At 36.0% G+C, this 27230-nt stretch overlaps 2 protein-coding genes across 2 annotated transcripts in view; both read right to left on the bottom strand.

The window, feature by feature from the left end:
* The window catches only part of LOC127868183 (carnitine O-palmitoyltransferase 1, liver isoform-like), a 50122-nt gene that overhangs the window by 2563 nt on the left and 20329 nt on the right, over positions 1–27230 (bottom strand). The window contains exons 11-13 of the mRNA XM_052409836.1: positions 24558–24723; positions 2306–2377; positions 1055–1215 (exon numbers count right to left, since the gene is read on the bottom strand). Coding sequence (XP_052265796.1) covers positions 1055–1215; positions 2306–2377; positions 24558–24723 — 399 coding nt within the window. The remainder of the gene's footprint in view (positions 1–1054; positions 1216–2305; positions 2378–24557; positions 24724–27230) is intronic.
* Positions 13624–17369, bottom strand: LOC127868185 (uncharacterized). Its single transcript, XM_052409838.1, has 3 exons — positions 16812–17369; positions 15397–16400; positions 13624–15209 (listed from the first exon to the last, which is right to left on the bottom strand). Exons 1-3 carry the CDS (start codon positions 17141–17143, stop codon positions 14860–14862), a joined length of 1686 nt encoding a protein of 561 aa, XP_052265798.1. The 5' UTR covers positions 17144–17369; the 3' UTR covers positions 13624–14859.

Raw genomic sequence — 27230 nt, 5'->3', positions numbered from 1 at the left:
TATAATCAACACTAACCTATAATTCTCTATATCATTGATAAATTGATAAAAAATATCTAAAGTATTACTGATAAAACTTCATAAAATTGGACTGCTCTTTACAAAATACAGTCTATTATGTGAGGTTGGAAAACGACATTAATTCTAGAATGGACTGTTTCAGCTTCATTTGCTTTGTTTTGACCATGCAAATGTCAGTGGTCATAAAAACAAAGATTAAAGCCATAGAGAACAGAGTTCTCTATTAAAAATAGATGGACCTTTGCGCATTTATTTAATTATAGCATGATGTATGACGTAGTTACCATGAAATCTAAGTAAGACATTGACCTTGCAGACAGAAAGACAGGTTTAAATGGAACATGTCTTATGCTGGATTGCATTTGCGCCAAATTATGCAACAAAATATAACTGAGTCAGGAACTGTTCAGGCTGTTTTATGTAAACAAATTTATTTTAAAGCCTCTAATTTTTACCTTAACAGTTGAGGTTGGGAGACGTTTGTTACACGTCAATCGTCTATTGATGGTTTTTACATTTGTGCTAATTAATTTCAAAATCAATCAATATATAGAAAAGTCATGGCAGTGACAGGAATATTCAAGCTGTTTAACAGCAAAATCTGACCTTTGACCTCTAAGCTTGGACTTGACCTTTGAAGTTTAGAGACAGGTTTTACATGCAATACTTTGTCTTATGATGGTGAAAATTTGTGCAAAATTATTTCAAAATGCATCCATATATGGCAAAATTATGACTGACATGTGCAATTAGACCTTTGACCTCTAAGTGTGACCTTGGCCTTTAACTAAGGCACAATGGTATTATACACAACATGTCAAGTTTTTATTGTGGACACTTGTGCAGTGTTATTTCAAAACTCATCAATATTTTGCATAATTACAGGTGAGACAGGAAACTTTGCGCAGACGTCCAGATCAATAGACGTACTGACACACAGTGCAACTGCAGTATGTTGCCTTCTTGAAGGTGGACATACAAGTATTCTCTGTATCACTGGAGAACTATTAATAACGCTCCTAAAATCTCTCACCATACGAACTTTGAGGCCTCCATTGTCAGTGACCGTACAGTCTCTGTACGACCCTGTAGGTAGAGACGCGTCATTGAGGATTCATACGTGAGACAGTGCTCCTTGGCGTTCTTAAAATAGGTCACCTGCAGAGCCATCTGGATGTATGCATCTGGACTGACCTGGTATTAGGATATGTAAAACATAATAGTGCGCATTTGGACTGACATTGCAACAGAAATGAACACATTATGGTGAAAATTTTGACTGATCGCATCAGGAATGATCTCAACACAAGGTACAGCAAACATATAGGTTTGCATCATGCTTGACCTGTTAACAGGATATGCAAAGCATATTGATGAGCATCAGGACTTACCTGATTACAAGACGTGTAAAACATAATGGTCATCATCAGGACTGACATGGGAACATGATATAAAAAAACATGTAATGAATTATGAAAACATGTGATGTCGGAGCACAGCGCACTTGACTATTCTTGTTTATGTCAGTGGAGCTTTTTTTCTCAATAAAACTATTTAATATTAAGTAAGTTATTTAGTATTTTTCTAATTTGTAAAATATCCTACACACACCTTAACCATGATTTAGAGTGCAAACCATTCTACTATATTAACTAACAGTGACCTTGACAGTTGACCTTGACACAATGTGCCTCAGATGCAAACAAAAATGAAGTTGTTTTACAATGTATGTAGACTTACATCACGTTAGGTAAATTATTGACATTAAGCTGTAACAGTTTTTTCTAAATTTAGTAACAGTGACCTGTACCTTGATCTTGCCCATCCCATTTCAATCCATGGAAATGAGAATCCCATGTATACAGTTTCATTACAGTTGCTCTATTTGCTTTCAAGTTATTGATGGCAAAGAGTTGTTTAATATGGGGAATACATGTTGTAAGTTTGATTGAAATCCCTCAAGCCATTCCTCAGAACTAGATTATCAAAAAGCTTTGGACCTAGCATGGATGTCGACAGGACGCTAAATATAGCTTTCTTTTTCTTTTAACTCTTTCAGTGCGGGAACCGAATTTTAAAGGCCTTTGCAAACAGTTTGGATCCAGATGAGACGCCACAGAACGTGGCGTCTCATCTAGTTCCAAACTGTTTGCTATTCTGATAGTATTCTTTGAAAAAAAATAGAAGAAAATGCTAATTTAAGAAATTCTGCTGACGACATTTTAGCAGACGACAAATTTCCCAGCATGCAAAGGGTAAAAAGTAAAAAATCACCCAGTCTTACCTTGCAAGTCTTCACAAATCCTTTCCCATACTTGAAATAGCCCTCCACACGTAAATCTATATCTTCTATGGCCTGAAAGAACATATCTCTACATAATAAGGACTAACAATTTTCAATCTAGAGTCATCAATACAGCAAACATAAGGTCATTGATTAAGGCTTTTTTAATAGTGGAAACAAGACGGTTCTTTCAAAGTTGAAATGGGAAGTTTAACATGCAGCATGTAGTATTCATATTAAATATAACTATTTTATCATTCCAATTATATTATGATTTTATAGAAGTAAACTCTCTGTGATCATTGTGAGCCTTAATCATGCATACCAATTTTTATACCACATCCTCATGACAGACTCTTTTTTTCATAAAATACGTTATTAAAAGTTCTTCTTCAATCAAGCTTTGAATGAAGTAAAAAAATAATCAATTTAATTTTATAATAGAGATCAACATATAATATAAACATAATGTAGAGAATAAGAATCAAAACTATATATTATCAAGCGATTACATCCCTTCTATTACTTGATTACTGAATGCTAAACAAATTGCCAAACTATAGCCAGTGACTCATGATGATGAGTCTGTCGCAAAATTGCATCATTTAGTTCAAGGACACTAATGCATTTGCATTTTTATTGCAGATGGATTCAAATATGTCACAAGTATTTTTGTGTGATTATTAAAATAATAAAAATCGAATGACAGTGTTTGAAATTTATGGCTTGCATCAAACTGATTAGATTTAATTTCTAGTTTTTGACCTGGCATGGCCCATGTTCGAACTTGACCTACACATCATCTAGAGACTTCTTCTGACCAAGTGTGGTGAAGATCGGATGAAAACTGTGACTTGAAATAGAGAGCGGACACCATGCTGAATGTGTAAAATGTACAAAGTGACCCCGTGACCTAATTTTTTATCTGGCATGGCCCATGTTCGAAATTGGCCTTAAGATCATCTAGATAAAACTTCTGACTAATTGGTGAAGATCGGATGAAAACTATTTGAATTAAGGAGCAGACACCATGCTGAATGTTAAACAAGAGCACTGCCTAGCGGGTGCAGACCGGTCATCTATTTTTCTTTTTAAAGGTGAAGGGACCTATCTCAATACTTCAGTCAAAAAGGGGGAGGGATGGGGGTGGAGAGGGGTGTATAGTGTGTGGGTGTGGTCATTTATTACATTATCTTTCAAAAATGAAAAAAAATGAATAAAATAATAATTTTCTTTTTTGGAAGGGGAGATTCTTGGGTGGGATGGTTGGACAAACTTTCAAAAATAAAACAAGGGCTGTTTGTAAAACATGCATGTCCCCATATGGGCTATAAGTTGTAGTGGCAGCCATTGTGTGAATACTTTTTTGTCACTGTGACCTTGACCTTTGACCTAGTAACCTGAAAATCAATAGGGGTCATCTGCCAGTTATGATCAATGTACCTATGAAGTTTCATGATCCTAGGCTTAAGCATTCTTGAGTTATCATCAGGAAATCATTTACTGTTGAGTCACTGTGACCTTGACCTTTGACCTAGTGACCTGAAAATAATAGGGGTCATCTTCCAGTCATGATCAATGTACCTATGAAGTTTCATGATCCTAGGCGTAAGCATTATTGAGTTATCATCCGGAAACCATTTTACTATTTCGAGTCACTGTGACCTTGACCTTTGACCTAGTGACCTGAAAATCAATAGGGGTCATCTGCCAGTCATTATCAATGTACGTATAAAGTTTCATGATCCTAGGCATAAGCATTCTTGAGTTATCATCCCGAAATAGTTTTACTGTTTTGATTCACTGTGACATTGACCTAGTGACCTGAAAATCAATAGGGGTCATCTGCAAGTCATGATCAATGTGCCTATGAAGTTTCATGATCCTAGGCGTAAGCATTCTTGAGTTATCTTCCGGAGACCATTGTACTGTTTTGAGTCACTGTGACCTTGACCTTTGACCTAGTGACCTGAAAATCAATAGGGGTCATCTGCCAGTCATGATCAATGTACCTATGAAGTTTTATGATCCTAGGCTTAAGCATTCTTAAGTTATCATCCGGAAACCATTATACTGTTTCGAGTCACTGTGACCTTGACCTTTGACGTAGTGACCTGAAAATCAATAGGGGTCATATGCCAGTCATGATCAATGTACCTATGAAGTTTCATGATCCTAGGCTTAAGCATTCTTGAGTTATCATCAGGAAACCGTTTTACTGTTTCGAGTCACTGTGACCTTGACCTTTGAACTAGTGACCTGAAAATCAATAGGGGTCATCTGCAAGTCATGATCAATGTACCTATGAAGTTTCATGATCCTAGGCCTAAGCGTTCTTGAGTTATTATCTGGAAACCATCTGGTGGACAGACCACCCGACGGACGGACCGACATGTGCAAAACAATATACCCCCTCTTCTTTGAAGGGGGGCATACTAATAAAAATAAAAATATTTGTTTTTTATAACCATGTTTAAAAAAAATTGAGTGGGGGGTTGGGGGGCTGGGGGGGGGGGGGGGAGTTAGGGGGAGTTGAGAGGGGGGTTTAGTGTGGGGTGTGGTCATTTATTAGATGATCTTTCAAAAATAAGAAAAAAATGGGAAACAAAATATCGGGGTGGGGAGGGGATTCTGGGGTGGTGCGTGGGGGATGGTTTGGGTGGAGTCTATTGTGGTATGTCAGGTAAGTGTTATTTTATCAAAGTATGAATCAAATCTGATCATAAATAAAGAAGTAATGGCAATTTTAGCAAAATTTAATACTTTGACCCTGAGAGTCAATGTCATTCAAAGGTCAAGGTCAAATTCAACTTTTCAGTTACAGTACCATCATAATAGTAAGAAAGTATTTGAAGATTGAAAGCAAAAGCTTTGATACTTTAGAAGTAAAGTGGATCTAAACACAAAATGTAACCAAATATTCAAAGTTACTAGGTCAAAAAAGGGCCATAATTCTGTCAAAATGCCAGTCAGAGTTACATAACTTAGCCTGCACAGTCCCCTTATGATAGTTAGTAAGTGTTGCAAGTATGAAAGCCATAGCTTTGATACTTTAGGAATAAAGTGGATCTAAACACAAAACTTAAACAAATTTTTAATTTTCTAAGTATAAAAGGGGCCATAATTCTGTTAAAATGCAAGTCAGAGTTACATTACTTTGCCTGCACAGTCCCCTTATGATAGTTAGTAAGTGATGCAAGTATAAAAGCAATAGCTTTGATACTTTAGGAATGAAGTGGACCTGAACACAAAACTTAACCAACTTTTCAATTTTCTAACTATTAAAAGGGCCATAATTCTGTCAAAATGCCTGTCAGAGTTACATAACTTTGCCTGCACAGTCCCCTTATGATTGTTAGTAAGTGTTGCAAGTATGAAAGCAATAGCTTTGATACTTTAAGAATAAAGTGGACCTCAACACAAAACTTATATAAGTATAAAAAGGGCACATAATTATGTCAAAATGCCAGCCAGAGTTATCTAACTTTGCCTGCCCAGTCCCCTCATGATAGTCAGTAAGTGTGCCATGTTTGAATGCAATAGCTTTCATACTTCATGAGAAAAATGGACCTAAACACAAAACTTAACCTAAACACAGAACTTAACTGGAAGCTGACGCAGACACTCGGGTGATGACAAGAGCTCATAATTTTTTTTCAAAAAAATATGAGCTAAAAATGCACTTAGTGACCCCGTGACCTAGTTTTTGATCCAGAATGACCCATATTCAAACTTGACCTAGACATCATCTAGCTACAACTTCTGACCAAGTTTGGTGAAGATCGGATGAAAATTACTTGAATAAGAGAGTGGCCACCATTCTCAATGTTTAAAATGCGCTAAGTGACCCCGTGACCTAGTTTTTGACCTGCCATGACCCATGTTCAAACTTGGCCTAGACATCATCTAGATACAACTTCTGAATAAGTTTGGTGAAGCTCGGATGAAAATTACTTGAATTAGAGAGCAAAACCATGCTCAATGTTTAAAACGCAATGCACTTAGTGATCGTGTGACCTAGTTTTTGACCCGGCATGACCCATATTCAAACATGACCTAACCATCATCTAGATACAACATCTGATAAAGTTTGGTGAAGAGCGGATGAAAACAACTTGAGAGAGCGGACACTTAATACGGACCGACAGACAGACCGACCGACCGACAGACAGGCAAGCTTACTCCTATATACCCCCTAAACTTTGTTTGTGGGGGTATAAAAAGGAAGTCAATGTAAAAAATGTATCAATTGTATTGAGTGTTGATTTGCAACTGATCACGGAAGCTAGCAACATTCTTTATGTTACTAATCTTTCAGACAATCAACATGATGTTTTTATTGTTTCAACAACTTTGATGGATAGAGCTAGAGCAGTAGAGGTTTGAGACACATACATGCTTATGCGAGTAAGGAAAATGATTTCAAACAACTTTTGTTAATGTCTTATAAGGATGGTTTATTGACTTATAACAACAATATCTACTGAGATAAATCTGAATCATCATGTACAAATACCGTTATGGCAGCCTCTTTGGTTTTGGTTAAATAATTTATATTTTTCAAAACATAACTACAGAAAATATAACAGGATAAGTATAATTTAAGTTGTAAATGTCTTTGAGTACTTGAGTCATCCAACTCTTCTTTGAACTATTCAGATAAATTCAAGTCCACAAACACACTTTTATCACATGCCATACCCTGTTTCCCATGTAATATAACCATTACAAATATTTTTATCTTACACATATGTAATATACTTTTTAAGCATTTTCATTGGCTAAGTTTTCCCTATATTGACCAATCACATTTTGTTATTTTGCTGAAAGGGCGTTGCAAATGATGTCACGAAATGTAAACAACATTCGGGATTTATCATTATGTTTGCGTAAATATTTATTTAATTTGCTCATTTAAAAGCATGTGCTTACAAGAGATGTGTTCGTAAGAAACACAATGCCCCCTATTGCGCCGCTTTGATTAAAAAAAAATTTTTTTTTGACCTTTAACCTTGAAGGATGACCTTGACCTTGAACTTCCACCACTCAAAATGTGCAGCTTTATGAGAACGCCCCTTTTTTTTTTTCACCTTTGACCTTGAAGGATGACCATCACCTTGAAGGATGACCTTGACCATGAACTTCCACCACTCAAAATATGCAGCTTCATGATAACGCTGCTTTGAAAAAAAAAGAAGACCTTTGACCTTGAAGGATGACCTTGACGGATGACCATGACCTTGAACTTCCACCACTCAAAATGTGCAGCTTCATGATAATGCTGCTTTGAATTTATTTGTTGACCTTTGATCTTGAAGGTTGACCTTGACCTTGAAGGATGACCTTGACCTTGAACTTCCACCACTCAAAATGTGCAGCTTCCTGATAACGCCGCTTTGAATATTTTTTTTACCATTGACCTTGAAGGATGACCTTGACCTTGAAGGATGACCTTGACCTTCCACCACTAAAAATGTGGAGCTTCATGAAAACGCCACTTTGAAATAAAAAAAATAATTTGACCTTTTACCTTGAAGGATGACCTTGACCTTGAACTTCCACCACTCAAAATGTGCAGTCTCATGAGATACACATGCATTCCATATATCAAGTTGCTATCTTCAATAATAAAAAAGTTATGGCCAATGTTAAAGTTTTCGGATGGACAGACGCCATATATTTGACATTTGAGCTTGAAGGATGACCTTGACCTTCACCTTTCAACACTCAAAATGTTTAGCTCCATGAAATACACATGCATGCCAAATATCAAGTTGCTACCTTCAATATTGAAAAAGAGATAGGTTTGTCAGAAAAACAATTCCTCCTAATGCACCGCTTTTTTGACCTTTGACCTTGAAGGATGGCCTTGACCTTGACCTTCCCCCACTCAAAATGTGCAGCTCCATGAGATACGCATGCATGCCAAATATCAAGTTGCTATGTTCAATATTTCAAAAGTTATTGCAAAACTTTACTATATTAAAGTTGTACATTTTTGACCTTTGACCTTGAAGGATGACATTGACCTTGACTTTTTACCACTCAGAATGTGCAGCTCCATGACATACACATGCATGCCAAATATCAAGTTGCTTCATTCAATATTCCAAAGTTATTGCAAAACTTTACTATAATAAAGTTTTAAATTTTTGACCTTTGACCTTGAAGGATGATCTTGACCTTTCACCACTCAAAATGTGCAGCTCCATGAGATACACATGCATGCCAAATATCAAGTTGTTATGTTCAATATTTCAAAAGTTATTGAAAAACTTTACTATATTAAAGTTTTAAATTTTTGACCTTTGACCTTGAAGGATGAACTTGACCTTTCACCAATCAAAATGTACAGCTCCATGAGATACACATGCATGCCTATTTTCAAATCGCTATGTTCAATATTTCAAAAGTTATTGCAAAACTTTAATATATTAAATTTTTTAATTTTTCACCTTTGACCTTGAAGGATAGCCTTGACCTTTCACCACTCAAAATGTGCAGCTCCATGAGATACACATGCATGCCAAATATCAAGTTGCTATGTTCAATATTTCAAAAGTTATTGCAAAACTTTACTGTAAGGTTAAAGTTTTGGGACAGAATGACAGACAGACAGGCCAAAAACAATATACCCCCGATCTATTGATCCGGGGGCATAAAAAAGATCTGATACTCAGTGTCATTAATCATAGCATATTTTATTAAACTCGTCCAGGAAATTCGTTAGTATGCTCGCGAAAGGCTCGCTTACAAACAATATTCCTGAACTCGTAATAAAATATTGTATGATATGACAACTCGTGCCAGATCCTATATACCACATACTCTATATAATGAAATACAAAAAGATTATAAAACTTTTGACATAGGCAATGTAACATGACTGTGGTGGTCCGGAACGTTGCATCGCATCAGTTGATTGAGTAATGTTGTATCCCACAGGGCAACTTGAATGCAAACTTACACAGTAAATGAGATATAACTCACTGGTATGCCACAGTAACGAAATAATTCCTTTCTTATATACCGCCATACAATAAAAAAAAAATTTTTTATTGAAAAACACAAAATTAAAGCACATGAAGCTTGTATCACATTCTTGTATGTTGTGTGTACATAAATATAGAACAGTATTGGATACATTTTTGTATTTACAGTTCGTAACACATAAAAGCAGTCTATATTTTCCTGTTGTTTAAAATGGCAACAGAGTTCACACTGTGAGATACCAAATTCTAATCTTGCCTTCTTAAGTAAATTAAAAAAGTTGTATCATTTTAAAGATAAATCCGTCTTCTTCCAATAATTGCAGTCAAAAATATAATTATAGTCTCTTAAAATTTCTAAGAAAGTAAAATTCGCCCAAGGCAAGAACCCATGGAAAACAGAGTTTCAGAAAGATTTTGCCCAAAGCCCCGTACTTCAACAAACACATCTAAAACAATCCTATTTCAACGTAGTTCCAAATTTAATTTACCAAACATAGGCATACAGGCAATTATCACAGAAAGCATGGGTTCGATCCTTCAATCGCTTTTAAACAAGAAAAGAAAAGGGACTCTTTATGAAATAGTCACTACACTCGAATAAGCCATGGTGGGATACAAACTGATTAAGCGTAATATAACCTTAAAATGAACTCTTAAAAATAAATACTTTTCTATTTGTACCACAAATACAAGATAACAGGTCAATTTGACAAAAATACCCCTTACACGCATTTGAGTGTGACACATGATAGGCTATCTTGATTGCGTTTTCTGTAATGATACCGTAGTCAAGGCAACCTTAAACAGCTCATTAAGACTTATTTGCATGCAATTTACATAAGTGAGGTGTCAAACATGTTTAAGGTTTTTAAAACATGATTGTGGAAGAACTAAGATGCAAAAGTCAGGTTTCTGTACCTTTTTTTTACTTTTTAACCCAAAAACCATGTTTGCCTTTTATAATCATAAAAGGATATACATAATCGTATTAATCATTTATTTTCCCGCTTAAAGTAATGACAGCAATAAAAATAGTTAAATAGTGATTTACTATAATATTCGGTCCTGAAGAATTGTTTTTCTTTTTTTAAGGGACCTCTGAAACTTGTGAGATCATGGAAAAAAGGCATCAACATCATTATAAATCATTATTAATCTATTTGTACTACAAATGCAACATTTCAGGTCGTTCTGTCAACAAGAAATACCCCAAACACGCATTTGAGTATGACGCATAATAAGTCATGTGCCTTGTGTTTTCTGTACGTTGATTCCACCTATGATTTGCTTGTAAATCATATAAAAAACGAGATTAACAGCTCATTAGACTCATTTGCATGCAATCCACATAAGTGATGTGTTAATGTGTTCAAGGTATTCTAAAACACGATCGAGTGTGCACTAACAAGAAAAAGACAGGTTTCCTTATTTGTTTTTAATGTTTTGTCAGAAAAAGCATGTTTTTCTTTGGAAATCGTAGCAAGCACATACATTGTGATATCAATTATATATTTTCCCAATAAAAGTAATGCAATCAATAAAATAACACTGCTAAATAGTGATTTTCTATAAAATTGGGTCCTGAAGACCCGGTATCTCTTCTTTTTTTTTAAGGGAGCTGAAAGTTTGAGATTATGATAAAAACACATTTACATCATTTATAATCTTTCTGTACCACAATACAACATTTCAGGTCAACTAACAACTAGAAATACCCAAAACTAACATTTAATTATTACACATAATAAGACATTTGGCTTGCGTTTTCTGTACTTAAATTCCATGGGCAAGGCAACCTAAAATTTGCTTGAAAATCATATGAAAGAAGATTCACAGCTCATTCAGACTTATTTGCATGCAATGTACATAAGTGATGTGTTAAACATGTCAAAGATTTTTAAACACAAGCAAGTGTGCATTAATCATCATCGAGTGTGCATTAATCATCATCGAGTGTGCATTAATCATCATCAATTGTACATTAATCATCATCAAGTGTGCATTAATCACCATCATTTGTGCATTTATCATCATCAAGTTTGCATTAATCTTCATCAATAATTGTACATTAATCATCATCAATTGTGCATTAATCATCATCATTTGTGCATTAATCATCATTAAGTGTGCATTAATCATCATCAATTGTGAATGAATCATCATCAAGTGTGCATTTATCATCCTCATCATCCTCATCATCAATCCCTTGACCTGTTTGGCCCTTGGGGAGAAATCAGCGACAATGATACAGAAATCCTCCTCCAGTCAGGTCTGTTGTGTGCTGCTGAGAGTAATTCATCCATGAAAGGGATGTCCACTCTTTTACATCGTCCACCAAGCTTTTCTTTGACAGCCTCAACGTCGACCTCCCTGTGCATTCCCTGGAGAACAGTCTTGCAAAGAGAGTTGTACCTGGTAATGTGTCCAAACTTTCGTCGTTTGACGGTCGCCAGTAGGGGCTCTTGTGGACCAACAAGTGTTGCAGTCATGTTTCAGACTTACTAGTTGGTCTTGTGCTGTGTGTGGGAGATGCGAAGCAGTCTTTGGGGACATTTATGTTCAAATGCCTGTATCTTGCATTCTGTGTCTCCATGAAGCGTCAAGGTCTTGCAGCCGTAGAGTAGGATGGAGACCACGAGGGACTTAAAGAGCCTGTACTTTGTGGGGAAGCTGATGGAACTGCTTGTCTACAACCTGTTCAGTCCCGCCATTGCTGCGGTCGCCATGGCAATTCTTATTCGGACCTCAGCGGTACTGGTACCATCCTTTGACAGGGTTGCTACCAAGTACTTGAAGGAGGCACTTCTTCTAGCTTCTCTTTGTTCATGGTGATGTCTGCCTGGTGCTGTTCACCATTATCTTCAATTTCTCTGTAATTACCTCCATCCCCTATGCTCTTGCTCTTTCATAGAGTCAGTTAGTGAGATCTTGAAGTTTACTGCTTGTGCCACCCATGAGGTCAATTTTTGACTTCTCCATGTTGACCTCAATCGGGTATGCTTTTGCTCTTTCATAGAGTCTGTTGGTGAGAATTTGAAATTCACTGCTGGTGCCACCCATGAGGTTAATGTCATCAGCGAATCTCAAGTTGGAGATGGGTCTTCCACGGATGGAGATAAAGGTGTGGTGGTCATGGAGTCCCCTGCATTATCCTCTCAAGAAAAGGTTGAACAGGACAGAAGAGAGCAGGCTTAAATCAAACAGTAACTAGTGACCTGAAAATCAATAGGGGTCATCTGCCAGTCATGATCAATGTACCTATAAAGTTTCATGATCCTAGGCGTAAGCATTCTTGATTTATCATCCGGAAACCATTTTACTGTTTCGAGTCACTGTGACCTTGACCTTTGACCTAGTGACCTGAAAATCTATAGGCAAGGGTGTGATTGAGGCAAAGTCAGAGGGGAGGAAAATTCTATCAACTGATTTTGACTACGCCAATGGCGCGCATTACACAATGACAAACCTTAAAACAGACATTAAAATAAACAACTTCTTGAACTTCATAACAATATTTCTTTTAAAAAAAACTGTTAAACTTCACATTTAACATACTAAGGATGCAAAGTAAACAGCATTTATTGTGATCAATAGCAGCAGTTTTTCAATGTATTGAATTACAGTAAATGGACTAAATATAAACAAATACACAAACACACTTGAGTGTTCTTCTTGTGTTAATGATGTATTAAACTGAGTTAAATTAATATATTTTACTTGTTTACCTTTCAATATCTTGCATTTCACATCTTCAGTTCAATGTAGTTCTTCTTGAATGCTCTGAGCTTTTATAAGTACATATGTACAGCTCAGAGTTCTTCTTGTTAACCCATTTTTTCATGTAAAAAATTATGTCTATAAAATCGAGTTCAATCAACCCAATACATCGTTACAAACACAATACCTGTTATTACCGATATCAATTTGCGAGTGAATTGTGGAGAAATACTCATAACAAAAACTTTATACAAAAACCGTTATCAAACCGAAAGCTGAAGTTTTGAAAAGCCAATTCGATCTATCTTACGGATGTTCCGGAGATAGTCGGTATATTACCTTTGTAGATTAAACAAGAGATCTATCTCGCCAAGGATTCCGGAGATAGTCTTTAGCGTATTTTCGAATTCGGAATTACTTGGAATTCTCGGCTTTGTCCATTGCAAAAACATATACATTTAAAAAAACAGTTGACGTGTTTGAAACTTTGGATTAATATCAATATTATGCAAGCATAACATATCATGCAAGTTGTTTTTATTTGCTCATTATGGATATATTTACGATCTATTTGTGTTTATTTATGCCAGAAAAAGTTTATATGGCTAATATTTCCGATTAAACTGCCGCCCGGATTCTGGGCGGCGAGTTTATATGGACAAGGGCTGTTTGTAAAACATGCATGCCCCCCATATGGGCTGTCCGTTGTAGTGGCAGCCATCGTGTGAATACGTTTTTTGTCACTGTGACCTTGATCTTTGACCTAGTGACCTGAAAATCAATAGGGGTCATCTGCGAGTCACCATCAATGTACCTATGAAGTGTCATGATCCTAGGCAAAAGCGTTCTTGAGTTATCATCCGAAAATCATTTTACTATTTCAGGTCACCGTGACCTTGACCTTTGACCTTGTGACCTCAAAATCAATAGGGGTCATCTGCGAGTCATGATCAATCTACCTGTGAAGTTTCATGATCCTAGGCATATGCGTTCTTGAGTCATCATCCGAAAACCATTTTACTATTTCGGGTCACCATGACCTTGACCTTTGACCTAGTGACCTCAAAATCAATAGGGGTAATCTGCCAGTCATGATCAATCTACCCATGAAGTTTCATGATCCTAGGCGTATGCATTCTTGAGTTATCATCCGGAAACCATTTTACTATTTCGGGTCACCGTGACCTTGACCTTTGACCTAGTGACCTCAAAATCAATAGGGGTCATCTGCGAGTCATGATCAATCTACCCATGAAGTTTCATGATCCTAGGCCTATGCGTTCTTGAGTTATCATTCAAAAACCATTTTACTATTTCAGGTCACCGTGACCTTGACCTTTGACCTAGTTACCTCAAAATCAATAGGGGTCATCTGTGAGTCATGATCAATGTACCTATGAAGTTTCATGATCCTAGGCCCAAGTGTTCTTGAGTTATCGTCTGACAACCACCTGGTGGACGGACCGACCGACAGACCGACATGAGCAAAGCAATATACCCCCTCTCCTTCGAAGGGGGGCATAATAAATCTCAATATATGTGTATACAATGATAGGCATTCATATATTTTATTGGGTTGGTGACAAACACCATTTAACATGAATCCAGATTTTGGAACATCACAATCTTTTTCTAGCATGCTTGTTTTTAATGGAAAATTTGTTAAAGCATTGAAAATAATAAAAATTACCGTAATAGTCAATAACAAAAGATAAACTTTATGAATATTTGTTTTCATAGCCTATTAGTATAAACTGTTATTGCTAATTGTGTTGTAATTCATAGGCAACATGAACATTACATTTACAACTTTGTGTCATATAAATAGTTTTTCAACAGGAAGACCTAGTGCAATTCCATAGCAATAATTTTGCCATTCCCTAGTCCCAAAATGATTGAGTTCTTGTTGGGGTTGAAGCAGACAGACGATGGCCGTCCATCTTTCTGTGAAAGCGAAAGCAGAGTTGCCAGATTTTTTTTCCCATCATGATCCACCTGTATGAGAGTACCGGAGGTGTATCCGCAGACAAGGACCTGTCCTGCAGGTGTGATGTGTACACCATATGGTCGTTTCAGCTCAGGGTCAGTGAAGGAGGATATCAGGTTGCCATCTGTGGTCAGTGTGAGGAGCTTGTGCTGGCTATTGTTGGTGACATAGATCCTGTCACCAGCAGGACTCACTGCACACTTCCACACTGCTAAACACAAAACATGTCACATGTCGGTAAATCAGGATTATAAATCAAATGTGTTTCCAGGTTTTTTATATGACCTTTTTTTAATTATTTCATATTGAATTTCATTTTATCAGTGTTTTAAAAAAAACACAGTAGTGATAATTATTTTTGTTTAATTTTTGTTTTTATATAAAAAAACATTTACCATAAATGCCACCTGTATCCTCATACAGCTTTTTTACAAGTTTCCCGGTCATGTTGTAGTGGTAGAGAGAAGTGCAAGATGTGATATACAATGATCCCTGATGGTGGGCAATTCCAGCAGCGCAATGCTGTAACTGAAACTTCCTTCCATTCACCAGCTGTCCATTTATCACAGAGATAAAATGCACAATACCACCACCGACTGTAACAGCCACCTCACTAGATGTGACCTGACAAATATCCCCTACGGTACCAGAAACATCACAGTGGCTGGTCACAGCATAGTGCTGGTTCAACAGGTTTGCTCTTTTATTATTTCTATCTAAAACAATGACCTGGTCATTAGGCAGGCTGCAAATGCCTTCAATCCAGCAAGTCTGACTTTTGTCACTTGATATGTTCACCTTATACTCAGACCACCTCTTCACGGTAATCACCTGGTCTGGATTCAAATTTAATGTTGGAGACTGCATACTGTCTACAATCCACCCAAGACTTGACTTTGTATACAGATACTTCTCGAGGTCAATATCTGCCTGGAATATCATTGTCTTCTGAGCCTTCATGGGGTTCTCCTTCAGAAATGTCTCGGACTCCTGTATTTTATGAAGACATTTTCTGCTGGCTATGAACTCAAGATCATGTTTGCTCTTTTCAACAAGGTCCTGTACAGCTTCACTGAGTTGTTGCAGTTCATCCTTCAGTCTGCTGCAGTTGTAAATATCTTTCTTAAGAGAGGTTTGCAATGCTGCCCTATATTCACCGAGATCTTTCAATGTTGCATTTTCTAGTTTATCCAAAGTAGCATTAAGTTTCTTACGCATGTCTCTGATTTCTTGCAATTTATCACTATATGATACCTTCACAGTCTGAATGCTGGCCTCTTGTGTACTCTTAAACTTGCATAGGTCATTAAGAATAGTTTGCAGGTTGTTTGATAACTGTTGCATATCAAGGGACAGCTTTTTCACTGACTCAGAAATTAAAGCCACATTGGCACACTGTCTGAAAAAGCAACATGTATTATAATTACCACAAGTACCAATACCATTTTACCAAAGTGTAAAATATGTTGGTGAAATAAAACATGTTAAATCAGGGTCAAATTGAGTACAATTCACAGCATGTCCTGTACACTATAAAGGCACTTCTAACTCAACACTAACATTTAAAATACATGTACTATCTTAAATTAATTCATCAAAGGATTCTGTCCAAATTATGAATGTCAATAAATAAATAATTTTAATATCCCCTAAAAAGGTCATTTTAATGGATCCACGTTTCAATAAATTACTGACAGACAAACAGAGGGACAGACATTTATGTTAATTTCAGTATACCCCTTTATTTTTTAACAAGGGTATTAAACACATTCAATTACTACTGTTATTACATGACTACAATGTCACTAACCTGTGGTTCAACAAAACGCAATCAGAGCAGCACAGCTGACTGTGGTCCTGACAAAACATTTTTATTTTCTTATTGTTGTGGACATCACATTTCAGAAGCAAATCCTCGGTTTTCTTCGCAAGAGGCCATTTCTTTGATTCTCCTCTTCCATATTTGGTATGATTTGCGTATAATTGATCATGATGACGAATGCATTTTCCGCAGAAAAACTTCGTACATGTTCCACAAAAATAATCAGCACTTTCGTCAATATTTTTACTTTCGCAAGCACCACAAACATAGTCATTTACTATGTCTGAACTGTTGAGCACTGAACCTCCGAAAGTTGCCATTTTGCAATAGATATTGCAAACTGTCCTCTGATTTAAAAGGTTTGTATTTAATATTCTTTTGATTACTTTTATAAAATTATTAGTGTTATTCACACCTGAATGTGGTGCATAAAGACACACATGGTTTTTGATATGAACAAACTTTAAAAGAAACAACCTATTAACGCTTAAATATGCTGGCTATATAGACCACATTATCAATATGCACTAAGGTTGAAATTCTCATGTTACAATCATACCTTGTATATAGTTGGTTTAGAGTTACGCTGATAAAATAGGTATGAACCATTTTCTGAAAATAGGGTGAAACATAATATTCAGTTTACAACTGTGGTCACAAATTATTTTAAGCATCTTTATTGATATGTCCATGTATACAATAGTTTTCACTTGCATGTTTATCTACCAACTGTTTTGTTATGAATTGATGATAATAGACAAAAATTGAAAACCCTGAGCTGCACTGATTCAAAAATAAACTTGTCCACTCCAGAGTTAAACCTATCTGAAATCAGGAAGTTAAAGCAAGCTATTGAGATATGTCAAGGCTTTACTAAATAAATTGAAAACTTAAATATACGTTTTTAGCAGTGATATGTATTTACAATTAAGGTGTCTACAAGTACATGTAATTCAATAATGCAAAGACCATCAATTGAAATTTGCAATTAAACCTATGGAAGGCCAACATGGCCATGATGGTTGTAACAAATACTGGAAATAATAAGAGATGTGGATAATGCACATACAATGAAGCATAAAATATCTGTACGTCAATGAGAAATATTTATATTTTAATAATTCTTTAAAGTTTTATGAGATTTTAACCTTTATAAAATGTAAATTGGTAAACAAGAAGTCCCTGTATTGAGATGATAAATAAAACAAAAGGGCCTGAAGGGCCCACAGTGGCTCACCTGTCAGGTTCAAAGGAACTGACCTTTTCTGTGCAGCCCAATGTATCATAAGAACAACTATTCTGACCAAGTTTCATGAAGAATGAACTATAAATGTAACTTTCAGAGTGCCACAAAGTTTTACTATAGCCATATAAGGATATATTCCCCACCCATTGGCAGACATGTTTTTCAACAGACCAGAACCATTTTCAAACTCATTCAAGAAATAATTAAAACAAATGTTCTGACCAAGTTTCATGAAGATTGGACAATAAATGTTTTAGAGTGTTAACAAGCTTTTACAATAGCAATATAAGGAAAACTGCCCCAGCCTCTGGCGGACACTCTTTTCAATCAACTGGAACCATTTTCAAACTCATCAAAGATATAATTGCGACAAATCTTCTGACCTAGCTTCATGAAGATGGGACCAAAAATGTGACTTCTAGAGAGTTAACAAGACTTTACAATAGCCTTAAAAGAAAAACTTGCCCGCACCCTGATCACCATGTTGTTCAATGGACTGAAACCATTTTTCGAACTGAGCCCAGATATCATTAGATCAAATGTTCTGACAGAGTTTAATTAAGATTGGACGATAAATTTTAGAGTGTTTACAAGCTTTTTTTTCTAATTTTACCTACTGATCTAGTTTCACGTGATTCTGTTTTAAATTTGGCCAAGAAATCATCAGGACAAATATTTTGACCAAGTTTCATGAGAATTGGACAATGAATGTGGCCTCTAGAATGTAAACAAGCCAAATGTTGACGACAGACCACGAACAAAACACAATTACAAAAGTGTAACCTGAGCAAGTTGAGAACACGAAGCTATACAAATGATTTTAAGAATATATTGTAAAGAAAGAAACAAAATACGTATGGTAATTGCAGCATTTTCGCCTACACAAATGTAAAGACTTGAGCAATTTAAAAATAATCCTTCAAAATAATTCTGATTTTTTTTATAGGAATTTACAAACAAAAAAGTTATATGATTCTTTCATTCAATTCATGGATTATTTGTAACAAGAGATTGCCAAGCAATATGCTCCCCTACCGGTGAAACTCCACCATTGTCAGTAATTTTTTTTTTACATTTGTTGCCATAGCAACCACAATTTTAGGAACAAAATGAATTGACATGCATAATCTCCATATTGCCATCTGTCCATGTTTCAAGTTTCATGAAAAAATATGAAGAACTTTTTAAGTTATCGCAGGATCCAGAAAAGTGTGACGGACAGACTGACAGACTGACACACAGAGCGCAAACCATAAGTCCCCTCCGGTTTCACCGGTAGGAGACAAAAATATATTACAGCGAACCAAAATACTGTGAAATACCAATTTTGCCTCACTTTTATTTAACATTTATTTGTTTCTATCTTTCATTTCTTCACCCAGATAAAAAACATAAACCAATCTTGAATGCATGAACTTATACTTCTTCCAGCATAATATGAGGTATACATGTATACATAGCAAATAAATAATAAATGCAAGTTATCGATATTGAGGAAAGGGGGGGGGACATACAAGGGTAGGGTAATAGTGGTGTGCAACCTACCTTATAACAATTGCAAATGTGTAGGAGTTTCAGGTTTCAAAGAATGGTTTCACAAAGCTTGAAAATAAATTGTGCAGCTTTTATTCTAAACTGATTTTTATCACAATAGAAAATAAATGTACTGTCAAATTTTTAATTTTCCTTACAAACTGTCCTCAACATAATGATAAAGATTAAAGAATGATGTCAAAAAAAAAAGATATAAATAGAATATAAATCAAAGGCATTATGCAACAAAGATATTGATAAAAGATGATGTTAAAAGCAACAGCACCAGGAATAGAAACTATTTAGTGCACACCCATCCTGTACAGAAAATGCAAGTGCAACACAAGAGGTCTGCAGTGGCTCTAGCTTGCTTATCTGGTTCCACAAAAGTCTCAAAACGCTACGAAGAAAACTGTCAAAATAAAAGGACAAAAGGGAAATTTGTCTACAATTGATTTGATTTAAGAACAATCTGACAATTGTTTACACTTTCAGCTCAGATACTAAAGACATTATTATGTCATTCACTCCACTTCTTCCTTACTGTATTGATGACAATAATAGCATATATATTTTTACAAATAACATTCAAGTTTCATAAAGATAAGATGAGTAATAAATTTGGACTCTAGAGTTGTAATAAGCTTTTCTTAGTTTTGAAATGATTAACTAGATTTTGAATGCACATGACCCACACATACAAACTTGGCCCAAGACATAGTCCGGATAAATATTTCAACCAAGTTTCATCAAGTTTGAGTAATAAATTTGACCTCTAGAGTGGTAAAAAAGTTTTTTTTACAGATTTGACTAAGTCAACTATTTTTTGCTGCAGGTTGCCCAGATTTAAACTTGTCAAGATAAACATTGTGATCATGTTTAATAAAGATTGAGTCATGCATGTGTCTTCTGGTGTATTGAGTCATGCATGTGTCTTCTGGTGTATTGAGTCATGCATGTGTCTTCTGGAGTATTGAGTCATGCATGTGTCTTCTGGTGTATTGAGTCATGCATGTGTCTTCTGGAGTATTGAGTCATGCATGTGTCTTCTGGAGTATTGAGTCATGCATGTGTCTTCTGGAGTATTGAGTCATGCATGTGTCTTCTGGTGTATTGAGTCATGCATGTGTCTTCTGGTGTATTGAGTCATGCATGTGTCTTCTGGAGTATTGAGTCATGCATGTGTCTTCTGGAGTGAAAACAAGCACATGAGCTGGTGACCTTGTTTTTGGATGCATATAACCCAGATTATTTCAACTCAGTCCTAATAATATCAAGATGAACATTCTTCCCAATTTTATAAAGATTGAATGAAAAATGTGGCCTCTAAAAGTGGTAGCAAGCTAAAAGTTGAAGAATAACACAACACTAGACAGATGCTGTACGATTCCATAGACCAACCACCATAGCTCACTGTGAACACTTTGTTCTCAAGTCAGCTGATAAGCAAACACAATGGAATAACTAACAAACAATTATCCAAATACAATGTCAGGGTTAAGTTTTTATATGGCTATAGGATGAGAGCAAAGATCTAGAGGAAAAAAGCACCTTGAAAAAAAGCATTTCATAACTTAATATATAATTATATAAAGGTCAACAATATTACAATTTTGAAAGAACTAGAATGTGTCACAGACACTGAAGTCCCGAAAATACATGTTTTGAAACAGACACATCCACTATATCATCCACAATATTGACAGTGGACAAGAATACAAAGGGCCATAATACAGCCAAATCTTCTACATATTAAGGTCATTGAAATGTGAAAGTTGGAGCATGATTCATCCAGTATTTTAAGTATTGTAAAAGGAACATAATCTGATATAACTCTTCCCAGCCAAAATTCCTTAAATTCCCAAAACTCTTCCCAGCCAAATTCCATTCTTAATGATCATTTAAGTCATTTAACTACGCATGTTTGTGCAGGTTCCACCCAAATGTTAAAGAATAGTTGAAAACACAAATAATCTGGGACAATATAAAATATAGTGAAACAAGGACTGTTTGTAAAACATGCATGCCCCCCATATGGGCTCTCAGTTGTAGTGACAGCCATTTTGTAAACATGTTTTTTGTCACTGCGACCTTGACCTTTGACCTAGTGACCTGAGAATCAATAGGGGTCATCTGCGAGTCATGATCAATGTACCTATGAAGTTTCATGATCCTAGCCATAAGCTTTCTTGAGTTATCATCAGGAAACCATTTTACTATTTCGGGTCACTGTGACCTTGACCTTTGACCTAGTGACCTGAAAATCAATAAGGATCATCTGCCAGTCATGATCAATGTACCTTTCAAGTTTCATGATCCTAGGCATAAGCATTCTTGAGTTATCATCCGGAAACCATTTTACTATTTCGGGTCACCGTGACCTTGACCTTTGATCTAGTGACCTCAAAATCAATAGGGGTCATCTGCGAGCCATGATCAATGTACCAATAAAGTTTCATGATCCTAGGCATAAGCGTTCTTGAGTTATCATCCGGAAACCATTTTACTATTTCGGGTCACCGTGACCTTGACCTTTGACCTAGTGACCTGAAAATCAATAGGGGTCATCTGCTAGTCATGATCAATCTACCTATCAAGTTTCATGATCCTAGGCATAAGCGTTCTTGAATTATCATCCGGAAACCATTTTACTATTTTGGGTCACCGTGACCGTGACCTTTGACCTAGCGACCTGAAAAGAAATAGGGGTCATCTGCTAGTCATGATCAATCTACCTATCAAGTTTCATGATCCTAGGCATAAGCGTTCTTGAATTATCATCCGGAAACCATTTTACTATTTCGGGTCACTGTGACCTTGACCTTTTACCTAGTGACCTGAAAATCAATAAGGATCATCTGCCAGTCATGATCAATGTACCTTTCAAGTTTCATGATCCTAGGCATAAGCATTCTCGAGTTATCATCCGGAAACCATTTTACTATTTCGGGTCACCGTGACCTTGACCTTTGATCTAGTGACCTCAAAATCAATAGGGGTCATCTGCGAGCCATGATCAATGTACCAATAAAGTTTCATGATCCTAGGCATAAGCGTTCTTGAGTTATCATCCGGAAACCATTTTACTATTTCGGGTCACCGTGACCTTGACCTTTGACCTAGTGACCTGAAAATCAATAGGGGTCATCTGCTAGTCATGATCAATCTACCTATCAAGTTTCATGATCCTAGGCATAAGCGTTCTTGAATTATCATCCGGAAACCATTTTACTATTTTGGGTCACCGTGACCGTGACCTTTGACCTAGCGACCTGAAAAGAAATAGGGGTCATCTGCAAGTCATGATCAATCTACCTATCAAGTTTCATGATCCTAGGCATAAGCGTTCTTGAATTATCATCCGGAAACCATTTTACTATTTCGGGTCACAGTGACCTTGACCTTTGACCTAGTGACCTCAAAATCAATAGGGGTCATCTGCGAGTCATGATCAATGTACCTATGAAGTTTCATGATCCTAGGCCTAAGCGTTCTTGAGTTATCGTCTGACAACCACCTGGTGGACGGACCGACAGACCGCCCGACCGACAGACCGACCGACATGAGCAAAGCAATATACCCCCTCTTCTTCGAAGGGGGGCATAAAAAGACAAAGGACAAACATTATGCAAACAAGGATATCAGTAAAACTGATGGATGCTCCCCAATGATGCTATGTCAATATATGGTTAGTGTGGAAAAAAAGTGTGACCTTGAGAAAATCTATCAATAGCCTCAGTGACCTTGACCTTGAATGCAGTGACCTCAAACCTCATCAAAAATGTAGAGGTCCATGCAAGGTACCTACATCCCAAATATATAAGAAATCGGTCAAATATTGAAAGAGTTATGAGAAACTGTAACCAACATGTGACCTTGAGAAAATCTTTTATTAGCCTAGGTGACCTTGACCTTGAACCCGGTGAGCTCAAACCTCATCAAAAGGTAGAGGTCCATGCAAGGTACCTACATGCCAAATATGGAAGAGATCAGTAAAATACTGAAGGAGCTATGAGAAACTGTACCAAAAGAGTGACAGAAAATCTATTATTAGCCTCGGTGACCTTGACTCCAGTGACATCAAACCTCATCAAAAGGTAGAGGTCCATGCAATGTACCTACATGCCAAATATGTAAACGATCGTTAAAATATTGAAGGCGCTATGAGAAACTGTAACAAACATGTGACGGAAAATCTATTATTAGCCTTGGTGACCTTGGCCTTGACCTGAGTGACGTCTAACCTTATCAATAGGTAGAGGTCCATGCAAGGTACCTACATGCCAAATATGTAAGAGATCGGTAAAATATTGAAGGCACTATGAGAAACTGTAACAAAATTGTGACGGAAGGAAGGAAGGAAGTAAGGAACTACAAACTGGCAACTATATGCTCCCCATATATATATGTGGGGAGCATAAAAATCATGGTGTATGACATTTCTTTATTTCTTTTTTTTTTTTACATAATAAGGCCATTAATCTGTGAAAGATTTAGCAAGATCCACTCAGTAGTTAAAGAGGAGTTGAAAACACAAGCAAAAGGGTACTATATAATATTTAGTGAAAAAACAGTCAAAGGGCCATAATTCTGGCAAAAGTTGCCACAGAACTAAGTCCCTAGTACCTCGATTCTCTTCAAATTTATGTTATTTAACTGTGAAAGCTTAAGTGAAAACAACCCAAGCGTTAGAGCAATTAACAGTTAAAGATTTGTGAAGAACGGACGGACAAATGAAATGCTTAATGCCTCCTTGACATTGGGGACATAAAAATAAGCCCACAGGGCAATTTATTATCGGTTTTACAAAAATATCATAAAAATGTAAGCAGCTTCAAGTGCAAGTACAGAAATAGATCTTTTGCCCCCTAAATAGATTGATGTTAAAAGCAAACCTCGGCTTTTGTTAGTTGAGCAAAAAAGGTAAAGCAATCTACGCAAACTTTTACAAATACCTTTAATACTGTTAGGTGTGCGCTATTAATAGACCTGCCAAGACTGTCTGGGATTTCCCAGACTAGCCTTTCTGGTCTATAAATAGAATGGCTACTTTTAGATTCATGCAGGTCAAGGTCACAGCTCTCAAGGTCAAGTTCTGGAGACAGCAGACCATGAACGGCTCTATGGAAACAAAAACTGATTAAATCAAAGCAGCCACCAAATCTGAATAGCAACAAAAATTTGCATTACAAGCTCCACAATATGATGTTATCTAGAAATACTTGCTGTAGTCATAACAAACAGTTTTGTGTAAGATTTTTCTCCACTTATTTTATATTACTTTTTTAATCTTGGAAAGCTGTTTTCTCCAAAACTCAAAAATGGTACCGCAATTACTCTATGTTTTCGGACACTCTAAGTTTTCGGACACCCCATTTTTTAGCAAAAATAATTATTTTTCGTGACTCCTAATTTTCGGACACACGAGTTTTCGTCCATAATTAATGTCTCTAAGTTTTCAGACAATATATTTTACAGCGCTATGTTACCAAATTTCGGTCCTGTTTTCGATATCTTATTACACTTCGATCATGAAGTTTTACAACCTGATTAACATCATAAAACATGGCAGGTGCATGCCTAATGGCAACGGACCATTACATTTGCGTTATGGGGTAAATAACCTTGTAAACCGGTATTTAACAATGGTTTCGCCCATTATAATAAGAGTCATGACAATTACCAGGGGTAGTGCCAATTAACAATTCAATTATTTACCGCAGTGGTACTACACATTCTCAGTTAAATAACTGTGACAAATACTAAACGCTTCAAAGTGTGATGCACCCTATTGCATGTTTTACAAACAATGGAAGGTGTTGGACAACAACTATCGGAAATTAACAAACAAAGAATTCATAGTTTGCGTGTTTTTATTGCGTTAATTACAGGTTCATACTAGCGAGTATCGGTACATCACATGCTCATCTTTGAACTCGTTGGTCAAAGTACAGCCTTGTAGTAACTTTCTGTCAAATAAATTAAGCATTTAAAATTACTTTAAATGCAGTACAAACATTTATAACTGTTATTTATACTATAAGGCATGGTATTTTACAAGCGCGTGCTATTACCGGTAGTCGTTGATACAATTTACGCTATTTTCGGACACTTCAATATTCGACTCTTAGTTTTCGGACATCTGTATTTTGTGAATATTTTTCGTATCTAAGTTTTCGGACACAATTTTTAAAAATTATTTTTAAGTGTCCGAAAACATAGAGTAATTACGGTATTTAGATGGAGCATAATACTATTCATCTGTGTGACGCCAATAAACCCCATGTCAACTGTTTTCATGAACATTCATATTATTGATAGGTGTAATAATTATATCAGGATATCCATGTAAAATCTAAAACTGCTAATTTGGCTATTGTTTGTTTGAATACAGAATTAGTGGCTTCAAAACAATATGTATTATGGTTAGAAACAAAACATTGTGCCCATACCATGAACAATTTAAAATAGTCATGCATAATGTCACACAAGTCTGAACACATACATGTGTATTATCCTTTTTTCTTTAAAAAAACACAAAAATGTGGTTACGTGAACTTATACAGAGGTGACTCACACCTCCAATATTGAATGTCATAATACATTGTAAAAACCTCGTTATAGAAATTCTATGTTAAAAAAGATTAATTAACTTAGAAATGTTAAGCTCAGGATAATAAAAATTGCAAATGCTCACAACTGTGTTATAAACAACAATTCATGCAAGTTTCTATGTTGTAAATTTGTTCCTCCCTCTATGAAAACAGGGTGTAATCCATGTGTGCAGTCTGCACAGGCTAATGGAGGATGACACTTTTTAGGTTTAAAAGGAAATCTCTTTTTAGCGAATATCCAGTTTGGGCCAAAAGTGTCTTCCCTGATTTGAATGTGCAGACTGCACATTAACTAAAGGCTATTTTCCCAGATTTATATCATTTTCATGTGTTCATAATTTGAATAAGCTTAGGTAGCTTATAAAGTAGCTGTATAAGCTAGCTACCTTCTTATAATAGGTCATAACAAATGTATTATAGGTCACAGATGATCCTTAAAGAATGGCAAACTTTATAGGCAATTTTGTTTACCAAAACTTAAATACGTATTTTCAAACACATTCCCAACAGCCCTATGTGGTTAATAGCAAACAAACAATTATTTAAGCTTGGCCTAATGAACTAGTTTCCAATCAGTACAATTTTACACCTTTACATACATACACATGCAACATATATTATTTATTAGTAAGAACAAAATTGTTATTTATATAACTGAAACCTTAAGCTTCCATAATAGAAATTAATTAAAGTTAATACATGCAAGACAGGTTAATGATTGAAGTAAATAGACCTTAAACCTTTGCATGCTGGGAAATTTATCGTCTGCTAAAATGTTGTCTGCTGAATGTCTAAAATTAGCATTTTATTCGATTTAAAAAAAAGAATATATCAGAATAGCAAACAGTTTGGATCCTGATGAGACGCCATGTTCTGTGGCGTCTCATCTGGATCCAAACTGTTTGCAGAGGCCTTCAAAATTCGGTTCCAGCACTGAAAGAGTTAAACTAGGGAGGAAAATAAAAAGGCCATGCTTAAAAGTCTTCATTGTGAGAGTAAACTCAGACATTCCTC

The sequence above is a fragment of the Dreissena polymorpha genome, chromosome 2 (genome assembly GCF_020536995.1).
Source record: "Dreissena polymorpha isolate Duluth1 chromosome 2, UMN_Dpol_1.0, whole genome shotgun sequence".
Classification (NCBI taxonomy): domain Eukaryota; kingdom Metazoa; phylum Mollusca; class Bivalvia; order Myida; family Dreissenidae; genus Dreissena; species Dreissena polymorpha.
The sequence above is the reverse complement of the archived record's forward strand: the minus strand, read 5'-3'. Positions and strand labels throughout refer to the sequence as shown.